Source organism: Arabidopsis lyrata, assembly GCF_000004255.2.
Source record: "Arabidopsis lyrata subsp. lyrata unplaced genomic scaffold ARALYscaffold_7, whole genome shotgun sequence".
Classification (NCBI taxonomy): domain Eukaryota; kingdom Viridiplantae; phylum Streptophyta; class Magnoliopsida; order Brassicales; family Brassicaceae; genus Arabidopsis; species Arabidopsis lyrata.
In genome coordinates this window covers 1,445,652-1,470,723 of record NW_003302549.1, presented here as the reverse complement: position 1 = coordinate 1,470,723, position 25,072 = coordinate 1,445,652, and the positions used below count along the sequence as shown (strand labels likewise).

The 25,072-nt window shown below is 30.3% G+C and overlaps 4 protein-coding genes across 4 annotated transcripts; 1 reads left to right on the top strand and 3 right to left on the bottom strand.

Moving 5' to 3' along the window:
- Positions 1 to 4,609: 4,609 nt before the first annotated feature.
- On the bottom strand, positions 4,610 to 7,162 carry LOC9305072 (floral homeotic protein APETALA 2). The gene is made up of 10 exons (XM_021019312.1): positions 6,506 to 7,162; positions 6,370 to 6,395; positions 6,248 to 6,278; positions 6,048 to 6,135; positions 5,809 to 5,954; positions 5,669 to 5,713; positions 5,459 to 5,547; positions 5,263 to 5,360; positions 5,090 to 5,164; positions 4,610 to 4,998 (listed from the first exon to the last, which is right to left on the bottom strand). Exons 1-10 carry the CDS (start codon positions 6,964 to 6,966, stop codon positions 4,768 to 4,770), a joined length of 1,290 nt encoding a protein of 429 aa, XP_020874971.1. The 5' UTR covers positions 6,967 to 7,162; the 3' UTR covers positions 4,610 to 4,767.
- A 5,262-nt stretch (positions 7,163 to 12,424) lies between these two features.
- LOC110226739 lies at positions 12,425 to 18,724 on the bottom strand. The gene is made up of 3 exons (XM_021019305.1): positions 18,533 to 18,724; positions 17,993 to 18,102; positions 12,425 to 12,779 (listed from the first exon to the last, which is right to left on the bottom strand). The coding sequence occupies exons 1-3, from the start codon at positions 18,631 to 18,633 to the stop codon at positions 12,577 to 12,579; spliced, it is 414 nt and encodes a 137-aa protein (XP_020874964.1). The 5' UTR covers positions 18,634 to 18,724; the 3' UTR covers positions 12,425 to 12,576.
- Positions 18,725 to 19,017: 293 nt separating this feature from the next.
- On the top strand, positions 19,018 to 21,392 carry LOC9303036 (CBS domain-containing protein CBSX1, chloroplastic). Its single transcript, XM_021019230.1, has 8 exons — positions 19,018 to 19,333; positions 19,558 to 19,645; positions 19,752 to 19,816; positions 19,903 to 19,951; positions 20,189 to 20,241; positions 20,677 to 20,792; positions 20,909 to 20,966; positions 21,061 to 21,392. Exons 1-8 carry the CDS (start codon positions 19,127 to 19,129, stop codon positions 21,133 to 21,135), a joined length of 711 nt encoding a protein of 236 aa, XP_020874889.1. The 5' UTR covers positions 19,018 to 19,126; the 3' UTR covers positions 21,136 to 21,392.
- A 901-nt stretch (positions 21,393 to 22,293) lies between these two features.
- LOC9305071 (ethylene-responsive transcription factor RAP2-10) lies at positions 22,294 to 23,475 on the bottom strand. Its single transcript, XM_002866917.2, has one exon. It carries the CDS (start codon positions 23,122 to 23,124, stop codon positions 22,528 to 22,530), a length of 597 nt encoding a protein of 198 aa, XP_002866963.1. The 5' UTR covers positions 23,125 to 23,475; the 3' UTR covers positions 22,294 to 22,527.
- Between the last annotated feature and the right edge of the window lie 1,597 nt (positions 23,476 to 25,072).

Genomic DNA, 25,072 nt, shown 5'->3' with positions numbered 1-25,072 from the left:
AATGATCCCAATTTTAATATTCGTTTTTCTCATAATATCTTCATTATGATTCGGTACCAAGTGGATATATTTGATTATTTTCCTTTGCATACACGGCATAGTGGATATATATTTTAATTTGTCTTTTTAAGGTAAGAGTCTAAAAGTGTGTCGACGAAAAAAGGGGGTCAATAGTTTTTTAAACTAAAACGCAAAAGAAAAAGAGAGTTGAAAATTCATCATTATTGCAATGTTTTCCAAAATATTGACGACGTTGATATTTGATCAAAACAGTTTTAGCTTAAGTTTTTCACATTTTCACTAAAATCAAACCAAAAAAACTAACATCGAAACTTATTTTTTTAACAAACTCTGAATATATATGAACGTGAAGAAAATAAAATTCACCAAAATTTAAATATACAAAGTCAATTAATTACAGTCTCGATTTTATGTCGTATAATCCTGAAAAATAAAAACAGAAATTGCTTGAACACACACAATTTAAACGAGTTATCTATTGAATTTACCATTTATACATAAAAATATCATCAAATATCAATATTTCAATAGTAATGACATACCTAATCCAATATCACATTATATTGTGAAACTATAAAAAAAAAAAAAATGCATATAACCGTATTCACAACCACATGCATGAAGTTTTATTCTTTTGGGATTTATTTTATAATATTTGAATAGGAAATTAATTTCCATCCAATGAATAAACAGATCATAGTTTTTAAAGTGAATTTGGATTATAAAAATGAAAATATCAGTTTGAGATTCTAGCTAGGTATTGCTTGCAAGTTGTTTGTTTTCTAGGAGACTCCATAAGCAAAAAAGCATATCCACTAATTATTTAATTTTATACATTATTTTATTAATTGGTATCTTAAACTTTTCGATTGAAATTAAATATTGAAGCACTAAGAACAATCACGAAGTTGTACTAGCAAGTTGGGTTATACGATTATCCTCGTGAGACAACAAATCTTGCCACTTATAGAAATGAATTAAATTAAAATACTAGCCCTCATGCTATTAACATATTAATGTAGTGACGACTTCAGTGACGAAATTAGGTTCATCTTAAATTTAATATTCCATAAAATTCGTACTTAAGAACTTATATTAGTTTTAAAAATTTCTGCAGACAGTAACTCATGATTCCTTATCGTATGATTAAAACTATTATTTGACTAAACTAATTATAAAGTTTCGAATTTCCCCATGAAGCATTCATTGGTCCATCGTACCGCTTCCTCGTACACTAATCTCCACTTGCCTTCAAACCCTAGACAATTTTATTTTCTTGACATTCTCAAATAATTTTTTTTTTGACATTCTCAAATAATTACATGTACAAATACGTATATATCCTAGTATATATATGTGTGTTTGTACACGTGACTTGTTTGTTTTTTTGTCTCTTGAAATACTTGAAAGGTTTTTGTTACTTGTAATGTAGATAAGTTTTGATTGATTCTTAGAATGATAATTGGTTTTAAGATAAATGATTTAAGGATGAGATTATGTGCTGTTTATCAAATAAGTTACCGTTTGATGGAAAATGTTGTTACGACGTGATCCACGTGAACTACAAATTCCATTGGAAAGAAAGAATTTAATAGTATATAAGTAACTCGTCGTGGTATTCAACCGCCATAAAATAATTTGTGGATTCATTCTAGTATTTCACAAATATATTGTATATTCTATACTATTTTGATAGTTTGTTACATAACCAATGGAAGACAGGATTATTATAAAAAGGCATAATAGTAGGTAGTCATGTAGGAGCCAACTATAGTTCATGAATAATGCAAGGTGCTATATAGCTCCAAAATTATAAAATTTTTAATTTGTTGATTTTAATTTGACTGGTAGATTCATAAAGAAAATGTAGTTTTGTTTGATTAATGTTTATGCCATAAGGTACTGCTATGATATACTGTGAAATACTAAATGACAATCAACGAGCGGACGTTTCAATAAATTGCATCGTTTATCACTCGTTTAAAAATAGATAATTGCAAGGATCCAAGGATCAAACTGTTTTTTTTTTTTTTTTTTTTGGAATTCAAGTCGCTCCACTTAATTTATTTCCAAAAAAAAAGGCAGTTGTTATTAATTCACACAACTCCATCCCATTTTGTATCATTCGATTAGGTAAATCGCCATAATGTCATTGTAATGGAAAAGTGTATTGTCATAGTTTTCCATTTACATGTTCTTTGATAGTAAGAAAATCCTGAATCTATATATATAGATCAATCCTTGAGATAAAACAAAATGTTTATGATAGTCCCAATTTGTGAAAGCCTCTTGGTCTATTGGTTGACTAATGGTTCATTAATGCTTCTACACCTAGAGGTCTGGGGTTCGAGTCCCAGATACTGCAATTTATTAATAAATTTGCAGATTATTGGAGGCAAATGTGCAGAAAATCTCTAGCGATGTATAATTATAGCCATCCATGAAGAAGGAGGTGAAGGAGGTGAGCATGAAGGAGGTGAAGAAGGTGAAAGAGATCGTGGATCTAATAAGGGTCGGAAGGAATTGTCTGTTGTAGAATCGTCTATATAACAGTTCTCATAATTTACAATAAATAATAAATTCAGAGGAAAAAAAAAAAGATAGTCCCAATTTTTTATGCTATGATAAGATAATAGTATATTTTAATACCATATAGTTACAACTTATAACAACAATACCAAAGCGATCATCATCATAACCCCATTGTAAATCCAAAGTAACATTAGTTAAGTTTTGCCTAGTATTAGACTATTAGTAAACACTCAAATGTATATAGTACTCTCTCTGTTTCATAAAAAATGTCGTTTTAAGATTTTATTTTTATTTCACAAAGAGTGTCGTTTTGGATTTTCAAAGCAAAATTTTGAATAAAAATTGAATTTTAACTTTATTTGTTTAATGTATTAATAAGAGAGATAATTTTATTTAGTGTATTAATAAGGAGTATAATAAAAATTTTAATAGTTTTTTTAATATAGGTGTAAAAGTATACAAGACACTTTTTGTGAAACCTAAGAATTAGTATAATACTAAGATGTACCAAATAGACGAACCAAAAATTTAAGGAGGAATAAATTAATACAGAGTAAAAGTGAAATCTAGGAAAAGATTCATGAATAAGTGTATGTAAGATTTAATAGAATCTTAACTTTTGAATTAAAAGAGGAGAAAGGAAGTGAAGCCGAGAAGTCTCTCTCACCATTATAACAATGTCTGACTTCTTTTGGGTTTCTGTGAGAGATAGAGAGAGAAACTGATTCAAAGGACATATTACTTGAAAATGACCACTCATCCCTAATAATCCTCAATTTTTATTTGCCTCTTTACTCTATATACCTAATTTTCTATTTCCAAGATTTTATTTTTCATAATTATTCTTGGGAATAATATATACTATATATATATAATCTCTCCGTTTCGTTTTAGTTGTAGTCTTAGGACTTAAATTTTATTTCGTAATAGTTATCGTTTTAGGTTTTCAATGCAAATGTTTAGTAAAAATTTCAATATTATTTTTATTGTTTTAATGTTTTGACCAATAAAAAAATTTATAAAATATACTAATAAAGAATAAAACAAAAAATTTAATATTTTTCTTAATTTGTGTGAGAAAACTTTAAACGATAATTAAAACGAAATAGAAGGAATATATATTTTAAACTAACGGTCTGATAGCTTGTAGGCATAACGATTTTTTTATATTCGGAGATCTTGCGGTTGATATTCATTTTAACTTTTGTTGAGATCGTAAAATAACTGTGAGTATTATTTCTTACTCCATTAGGGAAACATCAGTACCAATCTACTTCTGATTCTCTCTCTCGTCTCACCATTAATACTGTAAAAAATTAAATATCACTAATATCACTGTTTTTTTCTTCTGTCGGTAAAATATCTACAAAATGGACAAAACCCAAAACATCATTTATTTTATTTTCCATGATGATTGATACTACAACTTTTAAAATAGCATAAACTAGGAAAATTCGTAATTTTTAGTGGTTGACTAAAATTCTCTCATACTATATTTTTGATGAAAAAGTGTTGTAAAATGGCATTTATAAGCTTTGCTGAACAAAATAAAATGTATACAGTTTATAGGATTTGGTTAGAAACTGAACTTAAAAAGTATTTTAGGATTCGATTCAAATCAATGCATGCAGCAAATGGGAAACCATGTGTATACCCACATGCCAAATTTTATTTATATGTAAAATAAAATAAAACAATATCTGAATAACAAACTACAGTGTGTCTAAATATATTTCACACATGGATGTTTTTTGGATGAGCAATTTTCAAGAAAATATTAAATGAACTAAGGGTAAGAAAAACATTAATTGAATAGATATGAAAGAGGAATAACAAAACAAGTTAGGACTGAACATATATGTAGATAGGTGCAGGTAACATATAAAGAAGTAATGTTTTTAAAAATCTTAATAAATGTATTGAAGAGAAACAACAAAAGACAACTCATTGACAAATCTCTTATCAACCTTTTTAGTCAGAACATCTCAAATCACACACTTATCCAATTTCCCATATATATCCAACAATTATATAATATTATTATAAGTATATCCGATGGAGGGAAAAAGATTTCCATTAATTTTTCTAACAAGAGGTTTTAAGGGCAATAAACAAAAGATAAGCCGATGATTAATGGAATGACCAAGAAAATATGGGAGATTTAAAGGTTCATTTTTTCCGAATTTAGTTTTTCTTATATATAATAATAAAAATTCAAGAAGGTCTCATGAGATGAGGTTGGAAGCCATTTGTCTGCAGCCAATTTTGATGAGAAGAAGAAGTAGAATTAAAAATCTGATTGTGATGGTGAGGAGAGAATCCTGATGATGCTGCAGCATTTGTCAACACTTGGTTCGTCGTGGCCCGATCATCAAACCGGTGGTTCTCAGCCACCGGAAACAGTGAGAATCCGCCTCCGCCACCAATGTTGCTGCTGCCCGAAAACTAATTTACAATAAATAAAAGAATGCAATCGTTTAGTTAAAACATATTCAAATGAAATTATGGTATTTGTATTTGTGTTTTTTTTACTCACTTGGTTAAGCATTCCGGTTTGACCTAATCCGAGAACTTCATTAGAGTGGAGAGAATCTTGTTGTTGTTGGGTCATCTGAAGACAAAACAAAAAAAACATGTTTAAAACAAAAATAAAACTATATACTCCATTAAGGTAGAAATTATTGTTAATAATATAAAATTAAACCCTACCCTGAGCCGCATATCTTGACTCTTATGCTTCGAATTAGCCGAATTTCCCAAACTCAAATCGAGGTTGTGATCTTGTGGAGTAGGATTCCCTGATGACTCTACATAAATTCAAAATCTTTAAACCAAGCTCTAGCTTAAAATAGAGGTAACTAGACCCCCAAAATAAAATAAAAGAAGTCGATTAAAAAAGTTTTACCGGCATTGAGTTCCTCGTCGTAAATACTAGGATCAAAGTTAGTCACGGCGTCTTTGCCATTACATTTGATTGCAGCTTTATCGTAAGCTCTGTGGTTATATATAAAAAGAAAAAGTAAAAGAAATCAATTAGTAAAGAAAAAACACATTATACGATTTAAACGTATTACAATGTTGTTATAGAACTTTTTTAAAAAAAGAGAGACAGTACCTAGCAGCTTCAACCTCGGTGTCGAACAAACCCAAATAAACATACCTAATTTATTAAAATTCAAGACTCAAATTAAGTTAAAATAACAAGAAACAATTAAAAATGAAGTTTTTGAATGAATATAAAATGAGAGAATTTACTTTTTGCCTAAGAATTGACCCATTCGAGCTTCCCAACGACCACACTTATGCAAAGTAACACCTCTATACTTAGAACTTCCTCGAGGGAAGCCTGTGCTTTGTCGGCGAAGTACGTGCACGAACTCTTCCTTCGTTAAATTGGTCATCTATAACATTCAATTTCAATATTAATCCTTTAAAATCATTAATAAACCTAGCTATATAGTAGTTTATAATTTCGTTTTGACGAATTTATTTACCTGTTTCAAGTCATCATCATAATCTTCGATGTTGAAATTGATATCCGCTTCTACTCCACGGAATTTAATAGCAGCTCTATCATATGCTCTATAAAATAAAACAAAATTTTGATAAATTTTTAAATATGTATGTATTTCGTCAGGTATTTATTTTTATAAAAAAAAAACCATTATAGAGAGAGTCAAAGAAAGAAAAATACCGAGCAGCTGCATGAGCAGTGTCAAATCCACCTGTTCAGAAATTAAAAATAAATAAAATTATGATAAAAAAAATTTCAACACCAAAAAAAAAAAAAAAAAATCATGAGGAAAATAAAATTACCTAAGTAAACTTGTTTCCCACAGTCCCTGAATTTCAGAAGAACAACAAAAAAAACTTAATTTAAAATCTACAAGTTTGAAGTTTATTACTAAAAATGAAATTACCAAATATGAGATTATTACTAAAAATAAATTACCAAATATGAGATTCCCATCTTCCGGTACGCCGGTAAAACGTAACGCCTCTATACTGAGAACTTCTTGATCTTGGTCCACGCCGACTCTTTTTCAACGGCTGCGCCGGCTCTACCACGGCAGCGGCCACGGTGGCAGCTTTACCCGCCGATGATCCGGTGGCTAGATCCGACTGACAAAACTTGACACCAAACCAGTGAGCCCGAGGAAAGCCAGAAGCAACACCACCATCTCCTCCACCGCCGTTAGAATCCATCTCAGGGAAGAACTGATGGGTGATAAGTGGGTTATTGGGTCTGACCCGGTTAAGTTCATCGTCATCGGATCCATCTTCGATGACAACAGCAGAAGAACTTGAATTAGAGAAAGATCCGACCCGTTTACTTGGTGAAGAATAACAAAACTCTTCAGATTCTTCTTCTTCTCTAAGTGTTTGGTGTGGTGCGTCGTTTAGATCCCACATTTTTTTTTTGTTTCTTGTTTTTTTTTTGTTTTCTTGATTTTGATCTTTGAAGGTTCAAACTTCAATCCTCTGGTTTGATTCTCCTCAAGGTTAGAAGCTAAATAAGAGAAACCAAAGAGAAAAGCTTTTGGTTGGTAGAAAATTAAAAAAAAAAATTAATGAAAGAAAAAAAAAAGATAGTAATAAGAGCTAAAGAGAGAGAGAGAAGAAAATAAAATAAAAATTTCAGAGTTTGCTTCTACGAAAGCTTTCATTTTTATCCTTTCCTTTATATTTACTTCCACTGCCCTTTCTCTCTCTCTTCTCTTGTCACTGTTTTTTTTTTAATATAATAATATTATTCTCTCTCTAACCACTTGCTTTCTTTGGAAAAAAGATTATATTCGAAACAATTCCTCGTATTGGAGTTTCTTTATTTTTTATATATTTTTAAAAAAAAATTCCACTTTCATTATTATCAATGTATACAAACATCTTCTTTGATTAATCAAAAGATTCCTTTATTATGTAATTTCATGTTTTAAGAAAGTGAAGTCCACGGCTTGGTTCGGTAAGCAATTCTATAAAAGGTATTTTTTGCAAGAAAATGAATTATCTAATAGATTACTTCAAAACCCCACAATTTTGCCAGTTTTGATATACTTTAAACTCTTGGAACAAAGCTTTTTGTTTGTTTTTTCCTTTTTCTATATGAATAAAAGGTAATAAGATACAAATACAAATAGATCACGCATAGATCTATATTTGTTAATGATGTATATTTATGTACAATAAATAGGTGTTTTTTCATGATCGGGCAAATTAAAGTAGATGGGATATTAAGTTCTGCATACTAAATAGATTATTTATATGTTTATTTAAAGTGGAGTTCCATAAACAGCAATTCCATGAATACAAGCAAGTAATAGGGTTCTCACTATATTTAGAGTTATAGCATAATCTAAATGGGAATAAGTATAACTTAGTTCAAGTTTGTATTTATTGCTTTAGGCTGGATTGGTGCAAGTTCTCTATTCCTATTACAATACTTTGCCCAATCTTTTGCATTGTGTGAAATCATATAATTAAATTGATCTTAAACTATCTTCTTTCTTAATGACTTGTTCCAACCAAAGGCTTGGATCTATATATAAAGGGAAACAAAATAATTTAAGTCCAACGCTTTTAAAACTCCTTTATCAAACTATATTAATTGCTTACTTTGGTTATTTGACTACTAATTTTCTTCACCAAAATAAAAAGTCTAACCTAAAGATGGTTTCTTAACCGTAGAATTTAACGATCCAGATTTCTTTGTTTGCTAAATGAATGATAACTCCCATACACTCTCAGACAATTTTCTAAACTTGCCAATTTAATGTGAAACAGTCTATTGTCTATATGATCACATTTACAGGCTCTGGTATATTTTAGTAAAGTTGCTGATTTTGACAACTGCTAACGATGTTATTTGATGATTAAAATCAAATATCAAGCTAAAAGCTCCACACACACATATTTATGTGTTTTTATATAATAGATAGAAGAACACACAAAATATTTAAAAGTGATGTCTGTACAATGTTTTTTTCTTCAAGAAAATACAATTGTACATGTAGAACATGTGAACATGTGACACGAAGATTAATTATACCCAAAAGGCCAAAACCCTCAAGAGAACGAAAGTATAGTGGAAATAATAGCTCACTTGTTAACGCACAAGTTGCTTTCATCACATTGTCATTGTTTTTTTTTTTTTGTTGCAAATATTCATATATAACTAATTTTCAGATATCATAAGCTACTTGCCATCTAATTTGGTGCAAAATGATACATTCCTTTGCTTTAGGTTAGGCATTCAATTTGTTGGGGACTTTCAGTCAAAACAAAAAAAAAGTTTTTCAGATTACCGGTTTAGTAATTCTTATGATTTACAACCAAATTATTTCATTTGGTTCGGTTCAATAAAACTTTTCTTTAGTTTGGTTTAATCTTCTGAAATATGCATCAAACCAGATTACTAATTGTTCGCTTTGGGTATTAGTATAATCGGGCTTGATCAGTAATGCCCAGTAAAACATAAAAAAAAAAAAGTTCGATTAAGAAATGGAGAGAGATTACATTAGAATGAGTGGCCCATATAAAAACCCTTGGGATTAATCTGAAAATATCAAAGGATTACAAGGACATAAGCGTAAATACCAAAAACAAAAAACGTTGATTTGTTATTATTATTATAGATAGAAGAGAGGTATCGAAAAAAGGAAAAAGGAATTATGAGAGAAAAAGGAAAATGTTACCAGAAAAGATCAATCCTTTGGTACGGACAAACTGTGGGGTCCACTTTTTCCCTCTTTTATCCACCAATAACCTTTCGTTTCTCTCTATACCTCGTATTTTCATCATCACGCGCTCTTACGCTCGCGTGTTTCTCATCTCTCTTTATATCAGCGCGTGAAGAACACGAGATCCGACCCAAGATGACGTTTGGTTTCTGACTAGAATGCTGGAGCCAACTATTATTACATTTTGGTGTTTTATATAATAAGATTTGGATTGTTAGATTCGTATATTTTTCTTGTGACAAAATTCGTCATCCTTTACATCACCATAATAATTTTTTATCAATATTAAAACTATACTAACTGAAAAAATCTCCACAAAAAAGTATCAATTTAATTTAGGGGAAAATAAATAAGTGAAAAAGGAAGATGAAGGAGAAGGACTTGTGTCGGAAAGGGAAACATGCATAATTTTATTTTCTTGTATTGTTTGGTCCATGAAGAAATATGGGATAACAAAAATTAAAAATCACAGTTTTGAGGTTGCCACGTCACTATCCACTTTGTGATTTTACATTTATATATATATATAATATAAATGTAAATATATAATATATAATATTTATATATATATAATTATCTATTTACTTTTTTAAAGAATGAATGAGGAACATTGAACAGTTTTTGTATTTTCAGTGTGTCCCAAAACTCATCAAATATTTACCACATGGATATCTTTGTGCGCTTCTATAACTGAATCTACTGATATCTTTAACTATCTCGTTAGCAACTCAAGCTGGTGTTTGCAGCCGTCTTAAATATATCTATTACTTCTAGAACCATAATGCTAATGCTAGTTACATATTTTATACTCTCTCCGTTTTCGAATAGTTGTCGTTTTAGAGTTTTTTTTTGTTTTAAATTAGTTGTCGTTTTAAGGTAATAATGTAATTTATGCCAATAACTACCCAAATTACCCTCATTTTATTGAACACAAATTATTTGTAAATAATTACTTGTCATTTTTATGAGGTTAATATAGTCATTGTATACCTTTTTTTAATTTGTCCAAATACAGTTAAAAGGACAATTTTTAAAAAACAGAGGAAGTAAGAGAGTTTTTTTTTATAAGAAAAAATCAGCCAAAATTTGTTTTTTGCGTGGAGACCCAAAACCTCAAGGACAGCTCTGGTTATTCTATATACGTTTCAAAGGTAATTAAACATAACAAAATATTTGGACGTAGGTAACTAAAAATTAAAGAAAATAGAGTAGAGCGATATGAATGTGAGAATAAAATAAGAAAATCAGTAAAACTTTCAATCAAATCTAAAAATCTAAGCTCCTAGAATGCTTTTTACATGACACGTTGTACATATTTTTGAGTGGGATGATGCAATAACAAACATTCCAATAATGGCTTTCGTTGAACATGTTGCTTTCCTCAAGTGGAAACTACTGCTCTTCTCTCTCTACGTCCCACTATCTCTCTTTCTCCCTATATTTATATAGATTATTGATTATTATTTTTAGCATTTTTGTGATATATACAAGCTTGATTTCATAGAGATGTGATATGTCTTTGGCTTGATATTAGACATACATAATAATTTTTCTATATATACACATGTTTTATATATGTATGTATGCGTTTGTGTTTGTATGTCAATAATTACCAAAGCCCACGGCCCACTTTACAGAGAGATACTCTGTCTCTTATATCTCTTTCCAAAAAAACAGGCCCACAAAAACTATTATTATCCCCATTTACCCCTTGAATTTTTCATTTAACTACTATTCATATTTCATCATATGTGTTCATATAAAACAAAACCAAAGATACAATTCCTAATTTTGGCGGAGTTTATTTGACCTTTATACTCCCTCGTTATACGACATATATGATATGACAAAAATGTACTAAAAGAACATGTATTATTGAATGTAAATAAGTAAGAGTACAATGATACCGTTTAAATCAATTCTACAATCTATATATGCTTTCAATTTTCGGTTTCTGTATCAAATAAATAAATTAAATGTATCCCCACAAGCCACAACGATGTCATATGTGGTTGTTAATTAATATGCCTAGTACATTAACCTAAACATAAATAAAAAGAATCAATGCCTATATCTACTTCGATCAACTTGCCTATGTGTCCACATAGTGTGGACGAGTAACAATAAATTCAATTTTCTTTTTGTAAACAATGAATTCAAGAATTCAAGAATTCAACATTAAACATTAAAAGTTTTTTTTATATGTTAATATATTTTTGACATTTTGCATACATATTTAAAAATATTTTCAAATTATGTTATGCCGCCTCTCTATAACATAAGTTGATTGTCACTAATATTTTATATAATTTTGTTATTAACTTTGTGTTTTATGTCAAATTTACATTGACAGTCAAAAACGGTACTTATTTTGAAATAATGATAACGTAGTACTAGATTTTATTTATTATTCGTTGGAAGTATATATCTGAACTTCTCTTCCCTTTTTAACTTATTCAGAAATTATGTTATACATGATATACAAGTTTCCAGCTATCATACAGTTTACATATTAATGATTGTATCCAGTAAATTTTGGATTCACTCTTGTTCTAATATGAATGCAAATCAAAACAGTGGATCTTGTTGGGTAATGGGTAAATATTATGAATACTATAATAATCACTGACAGTCTGACATACTATGATCAAATACAATGATATTATTTTTTATAGAATGTAAAAGATATACAACTTAGCTGGTATAAAGTAAGATGTGTCTTTTTTTAACAAAAATTGCAATCTTGGAATCGCAATCAAGTCCGAGATTAACGAACGTGGAAAACATCGGACGGTATCGATAGAATCTCGATTTGTGAGGTTGTCCAAATCTTGTTAGGCTTCCAAAATCCATATACCCTCAAGTAGGATCCACTTTCGATCTGGTTACGTGCCATTTTATTATTCGTTCGATGGGGGGTGGGGCATGTGAGCTAGCTGAGAGTGGATACTCTCCTCGATGTCTTCACGAGATTTTATTTTAATTTGTTTCGATGTGGTGATAGTTTTTTCTTATATAGAATTGGATTCGACTCGAGTAGGAGCCAAATAATGAAACATACCATTACAAAAAGTTTATATGAAGTGTATCGGAAAGCAACATTTTTTTGGAGAAGACAATATAAAATTTATTGGTCAAATAACAACAATCAAATTAAGATTCGTAAAAATATGTTTGAGGGATACATAGGAGGAAGACTAAACCGTATGAATCAAAACATAGATAGAAGTAGAAATGTCTCCAAATAGATCGATTGAGAGGAAGATTAAACGAGAGACATGTAAAATCAAAGTAAAAGAGTAGCTATTCTTGATTTCAACTCAAACCTGTAACGAATCATGTAGAATTCCATAGATCTCTTTGTTTTGGGTTTTGATTTTTGATGACTTTTTTTGTGAGCGTGGTTGCGAGTAGATCTGACGAAGCTTTTGATTTGGGACCCTATGGCAAGCGTTGTGGCTGTGAGGTCTAGGAAGATCCAGCCCAATCCTGCAATTTGAAGATCTTTGTCAATGTTGTACCCAAGTTAGTTGCAGATTATTAGATCTAAAAGCTTTTCTTGGATTTGGAGACAAAAAAAGAGAAGAGGAGAAATGATCTAAAAGCTTTTCTTGGATTTGGAGACAAAAAAGAGAAGAGGAGAAATAACGTGAGTTTGAGGAATGTGAGATTGGTGATGTGGATTAATGATATAGATAATCAAATTTTTATTTATTACTTTAATTAAAAACGAATTAAAAATTATTAATTAAAAAAAACTAATGAAGGGTGTTAATTGTAATTACACAAATGCTCAAAACATATGAGTAATTTTTAGAAAATGTATGATATTCTAGTAACTATTTTAAAAGAAAAAGCAAGAGAATGTTGAAGTTTCTTTAATGGACTTTCAAATTACATGGCTTAACTTATGAAAGAAAATAGATAAACTTTCGAATTAGAGACATGATTAAGAACTTGGATATATATATATATTTTATTCGAGTTCTTAATCATGTCTCTAATTCGAAAGTTTATCTATTTTATTATATATATATATATATATATATATATATGTGTTAGTACAAATATATGAAGGGTGTGGATTTACGATATAGGTTGGGGACAAATGAATACTTAGGGTTAAATTATTGAGAAGGAGAAAAAAATCTAAAGGAGACGACAAAAAAGGTACAAAGGGAAACACGTTAATGTACAAATATAGTAAGGAGTCAGGAACTTAGGTACGATGTCCTTACGTTTTGCGGTCCAAAGACTTTCCATTTTTGTAAATCTTTGAAATTAACCCCACTTGGTTCCCAAACATCCTTCGACACCGACGACACACACAAACACAATTTATTTCTTTTAATTAAGTTTTACCTTTTAACTTTTTTTTTGGGTACTATATCGAAACCACACCCAAATTTTAGTACGGTCCCATTTGCAATAATTCACGTTAGTTAATGGAGGGACCAACGAATTATTCCGACTTTTCAAGTTTTCATCAATATGGGAATCATTTCCATTTTTCACTTTAATTTCTGCTTTAAATTTGTTTCGATGTTTCAGACAAATTAAATAAATTAATAAGATGATTCGTTTCAAGCTATGAAGAAAATATCTATCTCATTGTGGTTGGTTGACAAGAAACTTTAAAACGACAGCGTTTGATATACCATAAGGCATAAGCTGCTTAATTTCACTAAAATACCTTTTAGAGGAACATATTTACGTGTAAAATGATATATAGTATGAAAGAACCAAGACTTTAGTCTAATTAATGGTTAGTTAAATCTATAGATTTATTAAAACAGTTTGCTATCAAAGCTGTTGATATCGGAAATAACACATTAGACATGGAAATCTATTATCACGAAAGTAAAAGATGGAATGAAGTTTAGTCGGAAACCCAATGATCGAGTTCATGATATCGAAGTATTTTTACTTTACTAGTTTTTGACGTAGATGGAAAACAAAATGAATAGAATTAAAACATGGTCAATTTTGTTTTCCATGTCGAAAGAGAAAACAACTTTGGACAAAACAAAATAAAATGGAAAACGCAAAAATTTTAGCAATTAAATAAATAACAATGAGGAAATGACATAAGAGATTAAAAAAACAACAAATTACATCTTTAACAAAAAAAAAAACAACAAATTACATCAAATTAAAGGCATATTAGTTTTGTTTTTAAAGTTTTAAAATTAACAATTAGTTTAGTTTTTAAAACAAAAATTTTTAAAAAAATCAAAACATTTAGTTAATAAAAGGATGGGATGCTAGATCCGATTTGTTTTTAACGCAATAGAATTTAACATTTTGTTAATAAAAACATTTTGTATGATAAAAAAACTTTTAGATAAAAATATCTAAAAGGTACTTAAAACATTATTTTTGAAAAAAACATAAAATTAAATTTAAATACGTTAAAACATGTTAAACTTATGATACCACAAGACATACGAACGAAAAGAACGGGATCCTAAGTCTAACAGTTTTCACGTATTTAAATTTAAAATTTTAGTTTGAAAACATTTTGTTGATAAAATTATTTTGTATAATAAAAACTTTTAGATAAAAAAATATCTTACCGGTTTGCTAAAAATATTATATCTGAAAAAATCTTAAAATTAAATTTAAATACGTGAAAATATGTTGAACTTATGACACCAAAAGACTTACGGACCAAAAAGACGAGATGCTAAGTCTAACCGTTTTTACGTATTTAAATTTAATATTTAAGTTTGAAAATATTTTTTATATTAAAAAACTTTTAGCTAAAAAATATATAAGCGTTTTGATTAAAACATTATTTTTGAAAAAAACTTTAAAATTAAATTTAAATACGTGAAAACATGTTGAACTTATGACACCACAAGACATACGGACCAAAAGGACGGGATGCTAAGTCTAACCGTTTTCACGTATTTAAATTTAACATTTAAGTTTGAAAATATTTTGTAGAATAAAAAACTTTTAGCCAAAAAATATATAATCGATTTACTTAAAAAATTATTTTGAAAAACATATAATTAAATTTAAACATGTGAAAACATGTTGAACTTATGACACCACAAGACTTACGGACCAAAATGACTGGATGCTAAGTCTAACCATTTTCACATATTTAAATTTAACATTTAAGTTTGAAAATATTTTGTATAATAAAAAATTATTAGATAAAAAATATTTAAGCGATTTACTTAAAACATTATTTTTGAAAAAACCTTAAAAATTAGATTTAAATACGTGAAAACATGTTGAACTTATGACACCACAAGACTTACGGACCAAAAGGACGTGATGCTAAATCTAACCGTTTTCACTTATTTAAATTTAACATTTAACTTTGAAAATATTTTGTATAGTATAAAACTTTTAGCTAAAAAATATATAAGCGATTTACTTAAAAAATTATTTTAGAAAAAACCATATAATTAAATTTAAATACGCGAAAACATGTTGAACTTATGACATCACAAGACTTACAGACCAAAAGGACGGGATGCTAAGTCTAACCGTTTTCACGTATTTAAATTTAACATTTAAGTTTAAAACTATTTTGTATAATAAAAAATTATTAGATAAAAAATATTTAAGCGATTTACTTAAAACATTATTTTGAAAAAACCTTAAAAATTAAATTTAAATACGTGAAAACATGTTGAACTTATGACACCACAAGACTTACATACCAAAAGGACGGGATGCTAAGTCTAACCGTTTTCACGTATTTAAATTTAACATTTAAGTTTGAATATATTTTGTATAATAAAAAACTTTTAGCTAAATAATATATAAGCGATTTACTTAAAAATTATTTTAGAAAAAACCTTAAAAATTAAATTTAAATACGTAAAAACATATTGAACTTATGACACAACAAGACTTACGGACCAAAAGGACGAGATGCTAAGTCTAACCGTTTTAACATATTTAAATTCAACATTTAAGTTTGAAAATATTTTGTATGGTAAAATTTAAGCGATTTACTTAAAACATTATTTTTGAAAATCCCTTAAAAATTAAATTTAAATACGTGAAAACATGTTGAACTTATGACACCACAAGACTTACAGACCAAAAGGACGGGATGCTAAGTCTAACCGTTTTCACGTATTTAAAACATTTAAGTTTGAAAATATTTTGTATAATAAAAATATATAAGCGATTTACTTAAAAAAATATTTTTGAAAAAACCTTAAAATTAAATCTAAATATGTGAAAACATGTTAAACTTATGACACCGCAAGACTTACGGACCAAAAAGACGGGATGCTAAGTCTAACCGTTTTCATGTATTTAAATTTAACATTTAAGTTTGAAAATATTTAATATAATAAAAAACTTTTAGCTAAAAAAATACAAGCGATTTACTTAAAACATTATTTTTGAAAAAACCTTAAAATTAAATCCAAATACGTGAAAACATGTTGAACTTATGACACCGTAAGACTTACGGACCAAAAGGACGGGATGCTAAGTCTAACCGTTTTCACGTATTTAAATTTAACATTTAAGTTTGAATATATTTTGTATAATATAAAACTTTTAGCTAAAAAATATATAAGCAATTTACTTAAAAAATTATTTTAGAAAAAACTTTAAAAATTAAATTTAAATACGTAAAAACATATTGAACTTATGACACCACAAGACTTACGGACCAAAAGGTCGGGATGCTAAGTCTAACCGTTTTCACATATTTAAATTTAACATTTAAGTTTGAAAATATTTTGTATGGTAAAATTTAAGCGATTTACTTATAACATTATTTTTGAAAAAACCTTAAAAATTAAATTTAAATACGTGAAAACATGTTGAACTTATGACACCACAAGACTTACGGACCAAAGGAAGGGATGCTAAGTCTAACCGTTTCACGTATTTAAATTTAACATTTAAGTTTGAAAATATTTAATATAATAAAAAACTTTTAGCTAAAAAAATACAAGCGATTTACTTAAAACATTATTTTTGAAAAAATCTTAAAATTAAATCCAAATACGTGAAAACATGTTGAACTTATGACACCGCAAGACTTACAGACCAAAAGGACGGGATGCTAAGTCTAACCGTTTTCACGTATTTAAATTTGACATTTAAGTTTGAAAATATTTTGTATAGTAAAAAAACTTTTAGGTAAAAAATATCTAAACGATTTACTTAAAACATTATATTTAAAAAAAACCTTAAAATTAAATATAAATACATGAAAACATGTTGAACTTATGACACCACAAGACTTACAGATCAAAAGGACGGGATGCTAAGTCGTCTAACCGTTTTCACGTATTTAAATTTAACATTTAAGTTCGAAAATATCTTATATAATAAAAAACTTTTACCTAAAAAATATATAAACTATTTACTTAAAATATTATTTTTGAAAAAACCTTAAAATTAAATTTAAATACGTGAAAACATGTTGAACTTATGACACCACAAGACTTACGGACCAAAAGGACGGGATGCTAAGTCTAACCGTTTTCACGTATTTAAATTTAATATTTAAGTTTGAAAATATTATTTAAAATTAAAATATTTTATTTAACAATATTAGTTAAGAAAAAGATTTTATTTTTGTTTGAAATCCGAATATCTATAATTGAAAATATTGTTTTCACCAAATCGATTATTATCTATAACGTTAATTAATAAAGAAATCTATATCTTAATATATATAAAAAAAAGGAAATTAAGAAAGATTAAGAAACCTGATACGATATCGAAATAGCCTCGGAGCCGTTGGCTTCTACAGCCAGGGAAATCGTCTATGTGGTAGCAGGATACGAAACCATTGTGGGTTTTGTTGAAGCTCAAATCCCTGCAACATTAAAGCCATATATGTGTTAATTAATGCAATGTTCAAATATTCCTCTTTTCAAACTTATTCCTACTCTTTAGGTTCACATCACTACAAAACCAAATCCACTGTTGATACAGTGACAAGGTAATCAGATAAAAGTATAGAAAGAATGAAAATTTATCACTGTAATCCATCTTCTGTATCTAATGATCAAGACAAGTTTAAAGATCTATCACATAGGAGCAAAACTTAATTACAAAGCTTATGTAACTATAACCTAAATAATTTAAAGTAATACGATGAATCACAGAGACATGCATAGTTCAGTAGTTACTAACAATTCAGTTCGAATTCTTCTCATGTATCTAAACCCTAGAACTATCGAGAGAAGGAACCAGATTTGGTGATCCATGAAGAATTAAACAGATTTCGAAAGAATAAGACTTACCGATGAATCCTCAGTGAGAGCTTTCGACGACGATAGAGAAGAAATAGAAGATGCATCCGAGATATTGGCGTTGGTACAGGTCGGCGATATATATGGATCATCAATTTCACGGTCTCTCGTGCTAGACGATCGTCTTTGTAAAACAATAGCAGAGAAAAGAAGAATATTTTTTAGAAGAAGAATTATGATTTCTCAAGAAAGAAGAAAGTTAAATATTTATAAGGGAAAAATTTCACGCAAAGAAAAAAGGAAACATTATATTGTTTTCCTTTTTTTCATATTTGGACTTCAAAAAAAAAGGCAATTGATTACAATTAAGGACCGTTTACAACGGTCTTATTTTTCTATTCGCAATTTGCAGATTTCGTTAAAAGGGCACGTGTTCGAATTTTATTATAAGCATAATTGTATTCTAATTTCAAAACTACATCGTTTTACCATTAAAGTCACAGTCACACTTTCGCTTTTCAAAACTACATCGTTTAGCCATTAAAGTCACAGTCACACTTTCGCTTTTCCCAATACAAACAAGCGGTGAGGCATATCTCCTCCTCCATCACTCTTTTACTTCCGGCGATCTCTCTCCGACGGCCAATGGACGCCTTCCTATACTCTGTTCCACTCTCCTTCACACGCCTACGCGCATCATCCTCTCCTTCCTCGCCGTATCTTCTTCCGCCGAGGTTTCTCTCGGTTCAGCCATGTCACAAATTCAATTTCTCTCGAAGCTTCCCTTCCAAATCCAGGATTCCTTCAGCTTCTTCCGCCGCCGGTTCCACTTTGATGAAGAATTCCTCTTCTGTAAGCTCCTTCACTCAAATTCCTCTTTCCATTTTGGGGAATTTTGTTATGCATGTGAATATTTGATCATTGGCGTCTTAGATTCTGGGAATTTTCATAGATGAGATTATAGTTTCCGGTTCTGTACAACGATTGAATTGTAGCTTAGACCGGACCTGGTGAAATTGCACATTTTAGATGATTAGAGGATTAGTTTTGAGGTTTGTATATGACTATTACTGTAGCCAAGAAGTGGAGTGTACACTGTTGGTGAGTTCATGACAAAGAAGGATGACTTGCACGTGGTGAAACCTACGACTACTGTGGATGAAGGTAGCTGTTTCTTATCCTTTAAAGTCCCATCAGATTGCTTGAAACATGCGAATATGCGATGCTGTGGTGTTTCAAACTTATAATCTCTTTTGTTTCTTCTCTACAGCTCTGGAACTACTTGTGGAGAATAGAATTACAGGATTTCCTGTGATAGACGAAGACTGGAAATTGGTTAGTATCCACTTTTGTCATTCAGGTCTTACGTGTGGAAAGGGATCTACTCGTGGATGCTTATGAGGGATTCTTTGTTGCTGCAGGTTGGGCTTGTTTCAGATTATGACTTGTTGGCTTTGGACTCCATATCTGGTAAATGGGCCAGCTACACCTCTTAATGTATTTGGTTTCCTTTGCTTTCTCATCTCTTTGAAGTGGAGAAAGAAGAAAGCTACTTGATCACATGGTGGCTTTAAGCCAGAAATATCTATGTTATGATGACCTTCTGTCTCATTCGGTCGCTAGATAGCACGCTCAACATGGAATGATCAACAAAGTTTCTTCCCTTACCCCTTAAATCTTATTGCTGGTTTTTTGTGTTGCTAATAGGTAGTGGAAGAACAGAAAATTCCATGTTCCCTGAGGTTGACAGCACCTGGAAAGTATGTGGCCCTTCCTTTTCCTATTATCATTTTGACCTGAATGCTTTTCAAAACACTCATTCAAAGTCTTTCTCACTGTGCTCATTCGCCTGGTGCACATTATCAGCAGTTGATAGTGTGAATTGAAAGCTACCGAGTAACTTATTTTGATTTACACAATGACCATGCACATAATTCAGCTAATTGATGTAAACCAATTATAGGATCTTCTGATTGTTATGAGTGTATGCACTAAAGAAGTACCTTATATGAAATATACATGGGTAATTTTACATTCAGTGCCTTAGTTTGAGTAGACGTCGACAGGATTCTGTAAAGTGGAGTCAAATCTGATAGGGTAAACCATCTCAAAATGAATAGTTTCTATATATTCTCATTTTTGTATCTTTTGATGATCTTGTATCATGTCATATTGACCGATAGAAACATTTGCAGACTTTCAATGCAGTGCAAAAGCTACTCAGCAAAACCAATGGGAAGCTTGTTGGAGATTTAATGACACCAGCTCCACTAGTTGTTGAGGAAAAAACCAACCTCGAAGATGCTGCTAAGTTATTGTCTTTCCTTTATTTTCAGTGCCGCCATTTCTTTTCTCATCTCTATCTAAATTCACTGTGATGATCACATTCTTCTCTAACTTAAAGCTTCTTATTCTATTTTCCACTAGAATTTTGCTTGAGACAAAATATCGCCGGCTCCCTGTGGTAGATTCTGATGGCAAATTGGTAAGAGAGATTTTACAATTACCAATCTCACATTTAATTTTGAACACACCCCCTTTCACATCACTTATCCATCTTATATTTCCTTTGAAAAAAGGTCGGTATCATCACAAGAGGAAACGTGGTTAGAGCCGCGCTTCAAATAAAGCGCTCCGGTGATAGGAATGCTTGATTAAGATATATATCACAAAGAAGAAAATAGCTTTGTAGAGGAAAGCAGTGATCAAACATTCTCCAGAGAATAAAAGTGAGAAACAGCGACAATTGTACCATGTATTAGTAGAATAAGAGCCACAACTTATATTACAGTTTGCATCGAAGTTAAGCCTGCCTAGTAATCTCGAGAAGAATCAAAGGTAAGTTGCACTTCTAACTTTTTCTATTTTTGCAGAATCAGCTTCTCTGTTTGTTTGATGGGTTAGGTTATCAGATGCTTTGGGTATTTGATTCTCATCCAATTATGCTTTCGAAATTTTTATTTTCATTTAGAAAGAAAAAAAAACTTGTTTCCTACTTTCTACATTTGGTTAACCACCAAAGTAACAGCCTTTTAAGGTATTTTAATTGATTTTGGTTCAACCAAAAATATTTTTCCTTTACCTTCTTGGTTTCGTCCGTACAAACGTATCTGTGAAATTGGAATCTTTTTCTTAACAAGGAGGCTCTAGATCGAGTAATTTAAGTTATTTCCTGTCAAGAACTTCCATGATTTACTCGATTAAAAATACTATAATAATAACAAGTTACAAGAGTGTTAGTTGCAAGGTCATGCTCATCATTAGCTGTCTAACGAAACCTCAAAACAATTGACCTTTAGTTATTATGGTGATCTGATGGAAAAAAACACTCATGGATCTGATTTAATTGAGTCAAAATGAAGTGAAAAACAGATTTATGAACTAGAAACTGTTTTTAAGCTCTCTAATGGAGAAAGAAACACATGTTTGAGACTAGTCTTTTCATTACAAGACCATAGCAAAAGAAATGATCAAGTTTTGAGATATGTGAGTTTTTGCTGTCTTTGCCCCACAAAAGAGATTAGAAAACACAGAAGAAAGAAAAGGGAAGACTTTAGTAGTTAGGATAATAGAGATAGAGAGAGCTTTAGTTGTTACGATCGGACAAGTTAAGACCCACTTACCATATTTGTTTTGTAGGACACTCATTGTCTCTCCAATCTCTCTAAATCCTTAGTCTCCTGTTTCTGCTGCTATTCACTCACCGCCGCGTTCCCCATCCAGATTTTATCTATAACATCATACTAATACTACCTCCTACCTATAACCAAACCGAAACATTGAACACTTGTGGAGTTGGAAGTATGACAGGATTGAGTAGTGAAAACTATTTATGGAAAAATATCATTACACTGATAATAAATTAGTAATCACAAACAAACTCATGGAGGAGGAGGTGCATGTTAGCAACCGCCTGCGCATCGTAAAGCAGACATTCTCTAAACTTCCTTCTACAACTTTTTTTTTTTTTTGTTTGGATGAAGGAAGAACAAACTTTACCAAAGTAGTGAAAACAAATCGATATTATTTGTTTCTATTTTTATTTCCTAATCGTCATCTGAAGTTTCCGGATCGGGTAATTTGTTCAAATCAACCCGTTCCAACGATCCATTACACCTCTTAAACCCTTCTTTACTACTACACTCCATATGATCATCATTAATATGATAATCACTAAGATTGTCTCCATAATCATGATTACCACGTTGTTGATGATGATGATGATGATGATGATGACGATTCCCTCCCGCCCCCGCCGCTTCTAACGCATCCACTTGAGCTCCAACCTCCGCCGCTTTTCTCCTTATATACGCCGCCGACATATCTCCACCACCGTTTCCTCCTCCTCCGCCACCTCCCGCAACGGTAACTCCGGCTAGAAGCTCCGGGAAGTTAAGCCGAGCGGAAGGACCTCGGAGATAAAACACCGCCGTGTCATAAGCACGCGCCGCCGCTTCAGGAGTAGAGTAAGAGCCAAGCCAGATCCTTGACCGTTTATTAGGCTCTCTTATCTCCGCCACCCACTTCCCCCACTTCCTCATCCTTATCCCTTTATACGGCTTCTCCCTCTTCCTCGTCGCCGCCGCTGCAACCGTAACCGCCGGAGTAGAAACAACCGTCGCCACTTCAGTCGCCGTCTCCATATGGTTTTCGCCGGAGACTTCAAGAATCAACCCTTTTTCGATCTAGAGAGATTTTTAAAGAAGATGTGAAATTGACGGCGAAGAGATTACATGCGGAGGGGAAGATTGATGAACACGTGGGCCAAGAAGAGAGGAGTGGAACACGAAACCGCAAAAGAGAAGAAGTTTCAAAAAATTCACCGACACTAATCGCTTAATAACTCTTTCTCATATAAGTATATATTTTTTTTCTGTTTTCTTTTTTCGTTCTCTATATATTCTAAGACAGAGACAACAATCTCATCTTCCCTGACATTTATATATACACATATAGATAAATCGTAGTTATTATATTTTGTCTTTATCATTTGGACGGAATTAAAATATTAGTGTTAAATACGCTCATGCATCTAATTTAATAATGCTCGTCGGCTTTTTTCCATTGGACGGTTAGATATATCAGCGTTACTATATATGCATTTAAACATCCTTAACTAAATAAAATAAAAAGATTTGAATGCAAGATTGTCCTACGGTATAAATCCATGAAATGTTGCAAATGCGTTATCTTATTTTATTTTTTAAATGAGTTGTTTTACATTTCTTAGAATGTCTAGTATCTCGGCTAGCAGTAAAATACAAAATTGTATTCTAGAAATTTAATTCTTTATATCGCACGTCAATTAGTTCCAAATATTTTAAATAAACTTTAGGTTATATAAATTTCTACTATATATTCAATTTCGAGTTGGCTATTGGAATATATATATATATATATATATATATATATATATATATATATATTTGTTCAAATCGTCAAATCGTCATAAATTGAAAAAATCTTACCCAAATAAAATATACTGAAACTACAAGTAAACAGAGGATATTTATATTGATTGCATGGAATAGGAATAGTATTGACGTAGGAAAGTGGGTCGTTGTTGTGGAATTTGGGAAATAATAATAAATGGGATTTAACTTAGATTGATTTAGGTGTTTAAAAAATGATACAGAAATGTTCAAGCAAATAATACGGTTAATTTACTTATTTATTGCTTTTTTGCATACAAATATTTAATAGGGAAGAGGCGGTAATGACACGCGTGTCTCCTTCTGTTCTGGGGACAAGTTAAGTGGGATTTTTGAGGAGCTTTGTCTTTCCTTATTTCCTATGTTTTTTTTCTTATTTTTTACAGATATTATTTGTTTCGTATTTTGTTATGTCAATACATTACATTTCAAAATTTTAACTGTTGAAAGAAAAAAAATTCGACTTAATTTCATTGATATTCACATTAAAAAAACTGTATATTTTACTTTATTTTTTTCATTTTCGAATTATTACCTATATCATTTGTGAAATTTTAAATTTTTCTTTTGAAACAAGTAGCGTAAATGTTCATGTTATATTGAAAATTAAAAGATTATCTAATCTACCTTTGACAATAGATAATGCTATAGCATAAATGACTAGAGTACTGGAGAATGCGAGATTCAGTTTGATAATAGCTTTAAATATAATTTTGTAAGTTTTTTACATTTTTAATTCTTTTATCCGAACAAACTAACATCTTTTAAATCAATAAATATTTATGTGGAGGAATATAATTTAAAAGGTATCCTAGGATCTACTTACAATTTTAAAGATATAAATAAATGTAAACTTTTTTCTATAGCAGTTGTAGATGTTATAGCGAATTTCGACTACTCTTTTCGAAACATCATTATCTTTTGGTTGCGATGAGAAACTAACTAAATTTGCAAATTTTCTTAAATTATGTTTATAGGTGATTGGTGAATAGGTGATCCAACCTTAAACCGTTGATTAGTTCAGCTGAAAAAGTCATAAATCTTAATTCCAATTATGAACAATTATCTAAATAATTGCAAACAACAAATGACATTAGTCACAATAAACTCTCCAAAATTTTGTTCCAAGAATAGAATATTAATTTTTTTGTTCCTAAAC

What these genes read in the sequence shown, in the direction of transcription:
- LOC9305072 (XM_021019312.1), bottom strand. Translation starts at nt 6,966, where the DNA reads ATGTGGGATCTAAACGACGCACCACACCAAACACTTAGAGAAGAAGAA. An exon ending in GGTCAATTCTTAGGCAAAAA is followed by an intron (nt 5,714 to 5,808) that starts GTAAATTCTCTC and finishes TTAATAAATTAG; the next exon opens with GTATGTTTATTTGGGTTTGT. An exon ending in ACCGAGGTTGAAGCTGCTAG is followed by an intron (nt 5,548 to 5,668) that starts GTACTGTCTCTC and finishes ATATAACCACAG; the next exon opens with AGCTTACGATAAAGCTGCAA.
- LOC9305071 (XM_002866917.2), bottom strand. Translation starts at nt 23,124, where the DNA reads ATGGAGACGGCGACTGAAGTGGCGACGGTTGTTTCTACTCCGGCGGTT.
- LOC9303036 (XM_021019230.1), top strand. Translation starts at nt 19,127, where the DNA reads ATGGACGCCTTCCTATACTCTGTTCCACTCTCCTTCACACGCCTACGC. An exon ending in TGATGAAGAATTCCTCTTCT is followed by an intron (nt 19,334 to 19,557) that starts GTAAGCTCCTTC and finishes CTATTACTGTAG; the next exon opens with CCAAGAAGTGGAGTGTACAC. An exon ending in TAGATTCTGATGGCAAATTG is followed by an intron (nt 20,967 to 21,060) that starts GTAAGAGAGATT and finishes CTTTGAAAAAAG; the next exon opens with GTCGGTATCATCACAAGAGG.
- LOC110226739 (XM_021019305.1), bottom strand. Translation starts at nt 18,633, where the DNA reads ATGATCCATATATATCGCCGACCTGTACCAACGCCAATATCTCGGATG. An exon ending in CTCTCACTGAGGATTCATCG is followed by an intron (nt 18,103 to 18,532) that starts GTAAGTCTTATT and finishes TTAATGTTGCAG; the next exon opens with GGATTTGAGCTTCAACAAAA. An exon ending in CTATTTCGATATCGTATCAG is followed by an intron (nt 12,780 to 17,992) that starts GTTTCTTAATCT and finishes TTCAAATTGCAG; the next exon opens with GATTGGGCTGGATCTTCCTA.